At 43.8% G+C, this 13,511-nt stretch overlaps 1 protein-coding gene across 1 annotated transcript in view; it reads left to right on the forward strand.

Moving 5' to 3' along the window:
• Positions 1 to 2,728: 2,728 nt before the first annotated feature.
• The window catches only part of TMEM9B (TMEM9 domain family member B), a 17,271-nt gene continuing 6,488 nt past the window's right edge, over positions 2,729 to 13,511 (forward strand). Inside the window, exons 1-3 of the mRNA XM_037728444.1 lie at positions 2,729 to 3,613; positions 5,597 to 5,688; positions 10,517 to 10,737. Of these exons, the coding sequence (XP_037584372.1) occupies positions 3,509 to 3,613; positions 5,597 to 5,688; positions 10,517 to 10,737 (418 nt within the window). The 5' untranslated portion in view covers positions 2,729 to 3,508. The remainder of the gene's footprint in view (positions 3,614 to 5,596; positions 5,689 to 10,516; positions 10,738 to 13,511) is intronic.

A 13,511-nucleotide genomic window follows, 5' to 3' on the forward strand; every position in this document is an offset into this window, starting at 1 on the left:
GAGATGGGTTTCACCATGTTGGCCAGGCTGTTCTTGAACTTCTGACCTCAGGTGATCCACCTGTCTTGGCCTCCCAAAGTGCTGGGATTACAGGTGTGAGCCACCACACTGGGCCTGTTTTCATTAAGTATTCTAAGATACTGGGAAATCAACAATACTGATTGGCACCTCTAAAAGGAACTAAAAATTCTCCCCACTCTAGTACTGACCTGCACTGTGGTGTTTTGTTATTTTAGGGACCCCAGTAACTTGTCAGCAGTAGTGGTACCAGTAGCTCTAGAAACATAATATTCTGTCCCCATACATTGTTGTTATCGTGGTGAACACCAGCAAGTGATGCACTTCGGTGGCTTTATACGCAGCAATAGACTGAAAAATCCCACTAAACAGGGCTGAGTAGGAGGGAGCATCCTAGCGGGTGCACACAATAAAGAAAAGGGCTCATAAGACCTTTCCAGGGAATGCCCAGAAATAACTGGAAGGATGTGTGTATGTGTGTCCCTAGTCATAATCACTGGAGGCACAATACAATGAGATCACCGATGCTGTGCATAACTCCATTTGTTCTCCTGGACTGGTATTGCCTGGGTAAGTGCTGGGTAGATCAGAATGGGTGGGGTGGAAGAATAAGGGGCATCCAGAGAGCTATGTGATCACTGGAGGGGAAAGGGCATGGGGGGATGCAGACAGATGGCAAAACCTTGGTCCAAGATATATTTGTCCCAGATACATAAATTGTCACTTTGCTCCCTCCCTTTGTGACTTCCACACTTATAAAAAAGGTTCCTCTTCCTTTTCTAACCATGCCCCACCAGGGAATTTTTCAGGCCTTACAAAGAAGTGAGAGGACCCAGGCCAGGTGGGAGGTTACACCTGGACCTATATCACTCATTTCGAGGAAGGGAGTAGGGAAACTTAGTTACAAGGAAGCAAGGAAAAGAGAGGGAGAAGAGTGGGTACTAAGGCCAGTGCTGTCTATAAACAGAACAACTCCCATGTGCACATCTTTGGGCATCTCAGCATCCCCTCTCATGGTCAGAAAGAAATCAAATAAGGATTCAAGTAGGTGCTAGATACTTTTCTTTTAGACTAACCAGAGGAGCCTGTCCTATTCACCTTTTCCCTGGTCCCTACAAACATCATATTAATCTGTCTCCAGGTATTAACAATAATAAGACAAAGTCCTTACCCTCAGAGAACTCACAATATTTTGGTGGAGGCTGGAGTATAAAGGCAAATGTGAAAACTTAATTTTATCACAATGGGGTAAAGTTAAGAGATCTATGCAAACATAGAAAGGAGTGCACTTAGGGAAGGTTTTCTGGCTTAGAAGACTCCTGACCTAAAGGAAAAGTGAGGGTTATCTAGATATGAGCAGGGCAGAACAAGAGAAACTGACCCCCTCCAGTCTGTTGAGTCACCTGAAATTACATTCATTTTTTGGCAGACATATACTTCCCCCAAACGTTCAGCTGTAGCAGCTGTGCCAGTTCTTCCTTGTCAGGCCGCTCCTTACCTGGGCCTAAGCCTTCATTGTCTCCAGTCAGGCAACTATCTCGCAGTCACACTCCACTCATGGCAGCCACATTCTGTATTCGAGAACAGCACTACCTAACAGCACTATAACATTTTATATTGGCCACATTTAAGAGGTTAAAAAACAGGTGAAATATTTTACTAATATATTTTATTTAACCTAATATATCTAAAATATTTAAACCATAAAATTATTGAAATATTTTTCATTTTAAAAATATTGTCTTTGAAATTAAATATTGTCTTTGAAATATGCTGTATATTTTACACAGCACATTTCAATTCAGTCTAGCCACATTTCAAATGCTCAACTGCCACATGTAGCTAGCTAGTAGTTATACCATGCAGCTCTAAAATTCTGCCCAGATTGAGTGTGCGTGGTGTTTCTCCATTAAACAGATGAGGCCCGTCAGACTGACACACAACTATGTATTTTCTCTAAGCCTCAGTACCTCCCGCCCACCGCCTTGAAAAAATTCAGAAGAGAAGGCCTATAAGGTGTCATACGGCAGGGACTCCCTTTAGATGCCAAGTCTAGACAACCCTAAACTGACCCCTAACTTGCAGCTGAATCACCTTTTAGCAATCAGATCCAGTGCCTCACTGACACATTTAACCCAGGGAGTCTCCAGTTTGTCTTCTGGCCAGTAGAACACCCACTACAAAGCCTTGACCATTCATCAATGTAACAGCACCTTCACAGGGCAGTCTGGTGAGAGGACATCTAACCCTGCCGCTCTGCTTCCTATTGAGAACAATATCAGACACCTTCTTGTGTTAGATTCACACGAATCTAAGAATCACACGGGCGAAAAATAGAACATTCTGTTAAAACATTTCCAGAAATTAGAAAAAGACCATCTTTAAAAAAATCTGTTTAGAGATTAAAACACGGGTATTACATGGAGCATAAATTGAAATCCATTCCCTCATATTGAGCCAAAAACTACAGGCCCAGAGAAGGGAAGTGATTGGCCTAAGGTCATTTAATAAATCCCTAGAGGCTGTGATGATCCCTGCATCCTTGCCACTATCTCCATTGTCTCTACTAAAAAAATACTTCAGTGGGAGACTGTGCTAAAGTACTCCTAAAGTACTTGCTGAGAAGGACGGCTCTGGGGAGACTAGTTGGCAGCCCTGAACAGGCACTGCCTTACCGGGGCGCAGCGCCCAATTCGCCACCTCCAGGAGTTCTAGGCGGAGTATACTGCTGGAGGAGTTCTTTCGCCAATTCCCTATCTCCCGGAGCCTGGCCCGGCCCAGCCTAGCCTCATCGCTGTGACCCACTTCCTAGCTGCAGGCTGGACCTAGGGGAGGCAAGCGGAGAGCTCCAAGGGGAGGCCACACCCACGAGGGCAGCTCACTGACTTAGAAAGCCGACGGGGTACTGTGTCCAGGAGGCGAGTGGGCAGCAGGTTAGTACCTAAGGTGCAGGGACCACCCCCAACCCTCTGACTGGGGGTGGGCTTCCCAGAAAAGCATGGCTCGGCCAGTTCCAGTCCCGTTTCAACGCTCAGCACCCGCCCTGCCTGTGCGCGAACAGCTCCGGCCCGCATGGGCAGCCGGAGACCCTGTGTGACACCCGGAGTTTACTGGGGTCTCCGTGCCGAGAGGACTTTTCCAGAGCAATGGCGACTCCATATACCCGCAGCTTCTGCGCCCGGGGAGGATATCCAGGAGCTGCAAAGCTCTACTGGGCCCAGGCTGCCACCCTAGAAGTCCCCTTCCTTCCCAGTGCCGAGGGGAGGCAGGGCCGGGCGCCGGGACCGCGCAGCCTCCGGGCCCTTCGCACGGTGAACCGTTTCCGGGGCGGATGCTTTTTGCATCTGAACCAGCGCGCCCGGTGACGCCTTCGCGTCCAAGCGGAAGCGAGGGCGGAGGATCCTCAGCTGGGTCCCGAGCCTGAGCCAGAGCCGGGAGCCGGGAGCCGGTCGCGGGGGCTCCAAGCTGGGGGACCGCCGGGCCCCCAGCGATGGCGACCCTATGGGGAGGCCTCCTTAGGCTTGGCTCCTTGCTTAGTTTGTCATGCCTGGCGCTGTTCGTGCTCTTGCTGGCGCAGCTGTCAGACGCCGCCAAGGTGAGTCCCGCCCAGTCTCGCTCCTAACGGAAGCTCCTCCCCTGCCACCGGCCTTGCGGAAACTGAGTCTGCCAACCTGCTGGCAGCACAGTCCTGACAGCCAGACCCCTAGCCTCACAGCCCCACACTCCCGACCGCCCAGCGGCACTCTGGCCCTCAGCCCCGGCTGCCTGGCAGTCAGCGTCCCACAGCCGTCCACAGCCCCGACGGTGCCCACAGTCCGGACAACAGCCCCTCCCCACCTTGTCGTTTGCCTTCCCAGCCCCGGCCGCACGCTCCTTTCACTTGACAACCTTTTCACTTCCTAGAGCCTTTAGCTGCCCACCTTATGCTCTGACAGCCCACCCGCGCCCTCCGCCGGCCTCACAGGCCCCTCATGCCCCAAGTTAGAATGATAGGAAGCATTCATCTGACAGAGGGCTTCCCTGTCAAGGACCACCTCGGCTCAGCTCACCCCTAACACCTCCCTTCCTGTGGTGGGAACTTGCCCCGCCTGGCCTGCTTTCCTCCCAATTGCACCTACGGAGCATCTCTCAGCTGCTTCATATTCTCACCTAACTCCCTCCAGGAGCCCCTCGGTCCCTTTCTTGCCTTCTCTCTTTCTGATAATTTAGTGGGTAAGGGAAGAACTAAACTGCAAGAGAGGTGAGGGTGTGGCCTCCCTGGTTTGATTTCTTGACCTTCTAGTCTCTTTATGCTGTTCGCTGGTGCCCCAGCTCTCCAGACCTGCCCTGGCTCCATGCATACCTGTGCTTCCTCATTGATGAGCTAGCTCATCATTGGGGTAAACAGAAGGGATTCACATTAGTATGATAGGAAAACAGAATGATACTGCATTGTTAAGAGCTTTAATTTCTAATTCCTTTAAATGTAGGAGTGGGGAAAGATTACAGGCAGGCAAATGTTTTTGATTCAGAGATTCTTTTTGAAACCTTCTCTACCTCCTACCAGAAACAGGGAGAGCAGCATATCTGACTTTCAAAACATTGCTGGCACCCTCTGCATATCTTGCCTCATAACTATATATTGTGATCATGTATTTATTTGTCAGTCTCCTTTACTAGGGTGTGTCCTGATTATCAGCAGAAACCATGTCTTATGCTTATCTGAATCCACCTCATTGAGCACAAGATCTAACACAGAGCAAATGCTCACTAACTGGTTGCTGAATACATTTGTGAATTGTCAGTAGCTCTGCCTGAAGTATCACTGTATGTAGGAGGAGTGGGCAAGGTCCTCTGGGGACTGATGAGCCACTTCCTTCTCAACTGCATTCCCCTTTGCTGAGGAAGCATCTCCTCTTTTCTCTATCCAGATACTTAGTCACCTGTTCCTCCACCTCTTGAAACTTGTTTTGTTGGTAGTTGTTCTGTCAACCTGGAATTAGAAGCAAGGTTTCCTGGGAACATACACCAAACTGATCTCAGTTACAGTCAGGTTACTTCCTGTGTGCACTTCCTTTCTAGTTGTAGCTGGGTACCTTTAACATTTCATCCCTTCTATGGGACTCTGGCCCAACCAACCCCTTTTATCCATGTCAGTGCCTTTTACCAAGGGGTGAAAGGATGATACGTAGAAGAATTGTGACTTTTTTATGAATCATTTTTAGTTTCTTTCCCAGCCTTTAGTAATGAACATTTCTTATTTACAGGCACAACTATCTGTTTACTATGTGTCTTTTTAGTGGCAGGTAAATGTTAATAACATTAGCATAATTTGATTGTCATGTGACCCATAAATATGGTTAATAAGTCTTAGATCATGTATTATTATTTCAAAATAACTACATGTAATATATAATGATTCATTTGCATTACCATAAAGGACTGTGGCTTTTAAAAACTTGTATCTGTCAAAGTTAAAGTTTTAAATGAATGATTTTAGAATATTTTGTAGAAGATGCTTGGCAAAATGTATACGGCACAGTTTTAAAAAATATTGATGAACTGTCAACACGCTATACTGTTTCCATTTTGGTTACAGAATTTCGAGGATGTCAGATGTAAATGTATCTGCCCTCCCTATAAAGAAAATTCTGGGCATATTTATAATAAGAACATATCTCAGAAAGATTGGTAAGTATCTGGATTACTGAATTACCTGTCACATTTCTTTCTATGGTTGTCAATGTTATCCTAGAATGTTCATCAAATGCATAGTTTTTAAGTATTTCCTTTGAAGCAAAAATGTAAAATTATATATCCATTTGAAAAAGTGAGAGTAAGGCCCTGAGTGCATGATGCAGGCCTAAAGGTAGACAGCCAAAACACTAAGACCCAGGTAGGCAGAGTTTCATGGGGGCATATGACTGGGTTTGTGGCACCTAAACTACCCATAGCTATCTTCCTGTACCCCCTTAAGTTTTGGTGAGGGACCTTTTTCCCTCTTGCTTTTCAGTGGAAAGTTAGCGAGCCTCCTTTATCTGGGTTATAATTTTTACAACTTGTAGGTTTTGATGATGTATTGCCAAGTATGTGAAGCTATGTTTACAAGTGTCAGAAGGCTCAGGAAGAAACGAAGATGAGCTATGTATGTCAGAGTTTCCCATTTGGTGTAAATGAAGAAGTAATAGGTGTGGCAAGATATTACCTGTTCAGCCCTTGGGCAGTTCAGGCAGGCCTGTGATGACTGGGGGATCCTGACTGACTAGCCATCAGCAGCCTTCTCTGCTTGTCCCAGCAGACCTGACAAATGATAGCTTTTTCTATGTGTGCCATGAAACAGTAGGGATGCAGTTGTGTTACAGCAGGATGAATGTGCTCCTTCCCATGGAATTGTGATGTTCTATGGTTTGTAACCATGAGAGAAGATTGTTGGGATAGGAATTTAAGAAAAATACTTCCAAATGGTAGAAACTTTCACATGTACCTGATTTCATAGCTAAATAACCAGCAAAGAGTTAGAAACAAGATTATATTCATTCAGTTAGCAGTATTCCAACCTGTTAAAAAGAAAAGGCCATCTTCAAGTATGTCTAGTTTCTCTGATGCCATTGTCTGTTCTTCCCTGACATGCAAAATTTAGGTTCAGTCTCATATTTGGTAAGTGTGTTCTTGAGAACGTCTCGTGAACCTCCATGTTCCACTTTAAGTGGTGTCATATTAACCAAGTGGTTTGGATATATATTCTTATAGGTTTTATATCAGGAAGTTACTTTATATGATACAAGAATGTTCAATAAATCTTTAATGTTACGTCTATAAATTTTCCAAATTTATTCAGCGCTTACAGTTTATTATCAGTAATGAAATGCGATGCCTGTCTCTTAAGTAGCAAATGAACTTGAATAAGTGTTTAGCACTAATCTTTTCACTAACTTTTTGTTATTTCAGGCTGAAACAAGACCATAGTCATTCATCCTTTGTTATTAGTAAAAATAGCTTTGAAAACAGTAGAAGCAGGGCACAGTGGCTCATGTCTATAATCTCAGCACTTTGGGAGGCCAAGCCAGGTGGATCACTTGAGGCTAGGAGTTCGAGGGCAGCCTGGCCAACATGGAAAAGCCCCGTCTCTACTAAAAATACAAAAATTAGCTGAGCATGGTGGCACACACCTGTAATTCCAGCTACTTGGGAGACTGAGGCAGAAGAAGGCTCACTTGAGCCCAAGAAGCAGAGGTTGCAGTGAGCTGAGAATGTGCCACTGCCCTCCAGCCTGGCAACCTAGGTGACAGAGCAAGACTCTGTCAAGAAAGAAAGAAAGGAGCGAGGGAGGGAGGGAGGGAGGAAGGAAGGAAGGAAGGAAGGAAGGAAGGAAGGAAGGAAAGAAAACAAACAGTTGAGAATAAGGCTTGCTTGGGGGTTTTCTTCTCTCCCTCCCACTGTTCCTTGTTTCTTTCCTTCAGCTTAGCATTTTTCTGGGGATAGGTTCCTAACTGATACTAAAAATTTTTTTTTTTTTTTTTTTTTTTTTGAGACGGAGTTTCGCTCTTGTTACCCAGGCTGGAGTGCAATGGCGCGATCTCGGCTCACCGCAACCTCCGCCTCCTGGGTTCAGGCAATTCTCCTGCCTCAGCCTCCTATGTAGCTGGGATTACAGGCACGTGCCACCATGCCCAGCTAATTTTTTGTAGTTTTAGTAGAGACGGGGTTTCACCATGTTGACCAGGATGGTCTCGATCTCTTGACCTTGTGATCCACCCGCCTCGGCCTCCCAAAGTGCTGGGATTACAGGCTTGAGCCACCGCGCCCGAATTTTTAACTGACTACAATGGCAGGCAAGTTGTGATTCACCAGAATTACGGCTTTACGAGGCCTCCAGTATCTGTGAGGCCCTAGATATAGTTTTACCTTTTGTTTCCTAAGCCTTTCATTTTGTCTTGACTTACCGTGGCTGATGTAAAACTTGGAGTGCTCTGGTTTGTGTTTCGGGTGTGATTTAAAGCTAATAATGTGTTCCTTTTGGCACTAGGGGGAGGTGTTGCCTAGTTCCTTAAGTGGTTAAGCTCTGTCTAGGTCTAGCTCTTAGTGATGCTGGTCAGCCAGAATCAACCTTACTGCTTCCTCTCTGGCAAGGTACAACTTTTGCACAGCACTCAATATCTTTTTGTTATTAAAATGTGTGTGTCCTTCAAAAGAAATACTCAATACTTACTTAGCACTTAAAATTCCCAAGTGATTCTTAGGTATTGTTGCCGAGGCTTCTAAAGCGGAAGTAGGAAACCAAATAGGAGATAAGTTTCATGTTCCTGAAGTTCAGAGATAAAGAACTGATGTAGGAAGCAGGAGTCTTGGATTCTGATTCTGGTCCTGCCTCTTTTTTTTTTTTTAATTGCTGGAGTGCAGTGGAACAATCATAGCTCACTGTAGCCTTGAATTCCTAGGCTCCAGTGGTCTTCCAGCCTCAGCCTCCTGGTAGCTGGGATTACAGATGTGTACCATCGACCTGGCTAATTTTAATTTTTGTCAAGACTAGGTCTCACTGTGTTTCTTAGGCTGGTCTCAAGTTGGCCTCAAGTGATCCTCACATCTTGGCCTCCTAAAACTCTGGGATTATAGGGATGAGCCACTGTACGTGGCCTGATCCTTTTTCAAATACGAATTTACTCTGTGACCTTCTCTAAGTGTGAGGCTAGATGAGCTCTGATCCTCAGATAACCCCTGTTATGGGATATAGTTCCCTCTGCCCATTTTGTGCCTGCATCCAGTTAGGTACATGCCTGGTCTTCTGTATATTTGGAATAGATATCACACACATTTATGGTGAGAGTTGTGAGCTTTACCCGTATTTGAAATACGATCAGTGGAAATTTAATTTTTCATTACTGTCTTTGTTAGAATTAAATTACCTGTTAAGGATAACCTAACAACTTTTACCATGTACAATTTTTGGTTATTTTTTTAATGTCACAGTTCAGAGGCAACAGAACATGAAAAGATGAATTTCTAGAAATTAATTTTTGACACAGTAACTGTACATATGTATGGGTACATAGTGATGTTTCAATACATATAAGATACAGTGATTTGATCAGAATATTTAACATCTCACACATTTATTATTTGTGTTGAAAATATTCAATATCTTCCTTCTAGCCGTTTGAAACTATAATATGTATGATTAACTATAGTCATCTTACAGTGGTGTAGAACATTAGGACTTACTCCTGCTACCAGGCTGTAACTTTGTTTCCAAAAAGTACATTTTGGTAGGGAAAGCAAAGGAATCAGCCTAGAAGATTGGGTGTCCCCAAGAGAATGGGTAAAATAAGATAGGATGGTGTAGTAAAGTGCTTGAGGCAGCCAGAAATGCCTAAGAGATACCAAAAGGTAAGAGAATTGTCCAGCAGCTGGCAAGAGGACATGAAGGCTTGCCCTACTTTTGCTGAAGGTGATCAGAGTAGTAGACTCTTAATAGTTGAGGAGAATAATAATTTAGCTATTATTTAGATTTGACAGATTCCTAGGAAAACTCTGATAGCACTGTGTTTACATAAACCATAAATAATTAGCCTTGAAAATGGGGTCAGGGGAAATAAGTAACATTCCACAAAAGCATTCATCTTTTTGTTTTTATTTAGTTATTTGGAATAACCAGTTTTTGTTTTTAAATTTTTTTATCATCATTCTACTTCTCCTTGCTTTTTCAGTATATTTGCTCATTAAGTGATTGTTTCTTCCTGTGTGTGGCTTTGAGGGTTCAATTTTCAGAGTTTCAGAATTTACCACTCTATTAAACATAAGTCATTTATTTACCACACTGGCAGTTAAGAATGATGTTGGCTGGGTACAGTGGCTCACACCTGTAATCCCAGCACTTTAGGAAGCCAAGATAGGAGGATCACTTGAGGCCAGGTATTCCAGACATGTTAGGGAAACAAACCAAGACCTGATCTCTACAACAAATTTAAAAATTAACCAGGCATGGTGGCATGCTCCTATAATCATAGCTGCACTGGAGGTTGAGGCAGGAGGATCACTTGAGCCCAGGAATCTGAGGCTGCAGTGAGCTATAATGGCAAGATTGCACTACAGCCCAAGTGACAGAACGAGACCTTGTCTCTTAAAAAACAAAAAAGAAGATGTTAGTTCAAAAAAGAGATAATTGTTTATCTGAACAATGCCCCACATCACTTTAACCCGTTTAAAGTAGTTTTGCTTAGTAACTGAGCAAGTCTAAAGATGATTTGTTAAGTAGTTTTTCTTCCCGTTTGGGATTTTTCCGGTGCATTTTTCTAACTGTTAAACTTTGATAATAGACATTACTATATATGTGTCTGTGGCTTCTTAAATGGTTAAATCTTACCAAAATGCTAATATTGAGGCGAAATTATTTTACTTATTGTTTTTTAATCCTTTTTCATTGAGTAAGTTTAATGATTATTCTGGATTTCAGGAAAGCTTTGATCAGAGCAAGCAGAAGAGCTAGCTGGGCTTAAGTCGCATTTTATCTTTGCTTTTTCAGTGATTGCCTTCATGTTGTGGAGCCCATGCCTGTGCGGGGGCCTGATGTAGAAGCATACTGTCTACGCTGTGAATGCAAATACGAAGAAAGAAGCTCTGTCACAATTAAGGTAAAAGATATATCTCTGTCTATCTCCCTCCCTCTTTTCTGCTTCTGGATGGTTTCTAGACAAGACAGAAAATTTTGGACCCCCATGCCAAAAGAAATAATGGGCCTGTTCTGCCTGCCTCATTGAGATGTTTTGTGGATGTTAGGGCATGTTAGATAGATACGTGAAATGGCACAAAAATGCCCATGTGTAATTAGCATATTCCAGAAAGATATCCCAGCTTCTGTGTATGCCATGTGTGCCAGAGGCTGAGGGAGCATTTTAAAGCCCTCCTTTCCTTGCCTTTCCAACCCTTTGAAATAATTAAATATATAGTAATTATTCTAGAAATATTACTTCTGGATTTTAAGATTTCCTTTCTTCATTTTCTGTAGGACAGGGGTCCCCAGCCCCCAGGCCACTGCCTGGTCTGTGGTCTGTTAGGAACAGGGCCATACAGCAGGAAGTGAGCAATGGGCCAGTGAGCAAAGCTTCATCTTATTTACAGTCACACTCACTCAAATTACCTCCTGAGCTCCACCTCCTGTCAGATCAGCAGCAGCATTAGATTCTTATAGGAGGTGAACACTATTGTGAACTATATATGTGAGGGATCTAGATTGTGTGCTCCTTATGAGAATGAGAATCTAGTGCCTGATGAACTGTCCTTGTCTTCCATCACCCCCAGATGGGACTGTCTAGTTGCAGGAAAACAGGCTCAGGGCTTCCACTGATTCTACATTGTGGTAAATTGTATAATTATTTCATTATATATAATAATAGAAATAAAGTACACAATAAATGTGCTGGAATCATCCCCAAACTATCCCCCACCACCTCCAGTCCCTGGAAAAATTGTCTTCCATGAAATTGGTCCCTGGTGCCAAAAAGGTTGTGGACTGTTGCTGTAGTAAATGGAATGTAGATAATTCTCATCACCATTTTGTATCTCTAATGAGTTGTTACTTTATTAAATTTTTTTACATGGCAATTCCCATTCCTCTTCCCCCAAAGCAGCCCTGTAGGGAATCTGGGTTGGTTAGTTATAACAATCACAAAGATTTCTGCTGTGATTGACCCTGTGGAAGAGCTCTTGCTCCAGCAGGATGCTGAACTGTAGAGAAATCCTCACTGTACTATGGTTCAACAGATTTGTAAAAAATATACAATTGATGTATCCTGGAAGTCACTTTTTTTTTTTTTTAATTTGAGAGAGTCTTGCTCTGTCGCCAGGTGCCAGGCTGGAGTGCAGTGGTATGATCTGGTCTCACTGCAACCTCTGCCTCCCAGGTTCCAGCAATTCTCCTCAGCCTCCCGAATAGCTGGGATTACAGGCACATGCCACCACGCCCAGCTAATTTTTCTATTTTTTAGTAGAGACAGGGTTTCACCATATTGGCCAGGATGGTCTCAATCTCGACCTCGTGATCCACCCGCCTTGGCCTCCCAAAGTGCTGGGATTACAGGCGTGAGCCACTGCGCCCGGCCAAAAGTAACTTATTATTTAAGTATCCAGACTATAAACTTTAGTAGATTTAAAACATTTTAAAATCCAGTTTCAGGCATGGCAGCTCACACCTATAATCCCACCACTTTGGAAGGCCAAGGTGGGCGGATCACCTGAGGTCAGAAGTTCAAAGCCAGCCTGGTCAACATGGTGAAACCTTATCTCTATTAAAATTATAAAAATTAGCTGTTTGGGAGGCTAAGGCCTGAGAATCACTTGATCCTGGAGTCAGAGGTTGCAGTTAGCTGAGATCGTTCCACTGCACTCCAGCCTGGGTGACAGAGTGAGACTGTCTCAAAAAGAAAAAAATCCAGTTTCAGAACATTTCTACCACCCCAAAAAATCCCTCATGCCCATTTGCGGTTAATACCATTTCTAGCTTCACCCCCAGACAATCACTAGTCTATTTTCTGTCTCTACATACATGGACATTTCATGTATATGGAAATCATACAATGTATTGTCTTCTATGACTAGCTTCTTTCATTTAGCATGTTTTTGATGTTTATCCAAGTTGTAGCATGTATCAGTACTTAATTTCTTTTTATCACTGAATAGTATTTCACTATATAAATATGCATGTATTCGTTGATGGACATTTGAATTATTTCTGAGTTTCTACTATTATGAATAATACTGTCATGAATATCTACATAAATGTCTTTGTATGGATATATGTTTTCCATTCTCCTGGGTTAATTCCTTGGAATGGTTAAATTATGTTTAACTTTTTTTTGTTTTTGAGACAGTCGTCTCGCTCTGTTGCCAGGCTGGAGTGCAGTGGCATGATCTTGGCTCACTGCAATCTCCACCTCCTGGGTTCAAGCGATTCTACCTCAGCTTCCCAAGTAGCTGGGATTACAGGTGTGCGCCACCACACCCAGCTAATTTTTGTACTTTTAGTAGAGATGGGGTTTCACCATGTTGGCCAGGATGGTCTCGATCTCCTGACCTTGTGATCCACCTGCCTCAGCTTCCCAGAATGCCGAAATTACAGGCATGAGCCACTCCGCCCGGCCATGTTTAACTTTGTAAGAAACTGCCAGATTGTTTCCCAAAGAGATTGTACCATTTTACATTCCCATCACAGTGTATGAGGGCTGTTTCTCCACATCCTTGCCAACACTTGGTATTGTCATTGTCCGTTTGATTGTAGTTCTTCTAGTGGGTGTGTCATACTGTACTTTTTGTCAGTATATGAATTAAGGTCACAAGAAAAATCGGCCGGGTGGGTGCGGTGGCTCATGCTTGTAATCCCAGCACTTTGGAAGTCCAAGGTGGATGGATCATGAGGTCAGGAGATCGAGAGCATCCTGGCCGACATGGTGAAACCTTGTCCCTACTAGAAACACAACAAAATTACCCGGGCATGGTGGTGCCTGCCTGTAGTCCCAGCTACT

This window comes from Cebus imitator, unplaced genomic scaffold, assembly GCF_001604975.1.
Source record: "Cebus imitator isolate Cc_AM_T3 unplaced genomic scaffold, Cebus_imitator-1.0 Scaffold265, whole genome shotgun sequence".
Classification (NCBI taxonomy): Eukaryota; Metazoa; Chordata; class Mammalia; order Primates; family Cebidae; genus Cebus; species Cebus imitator.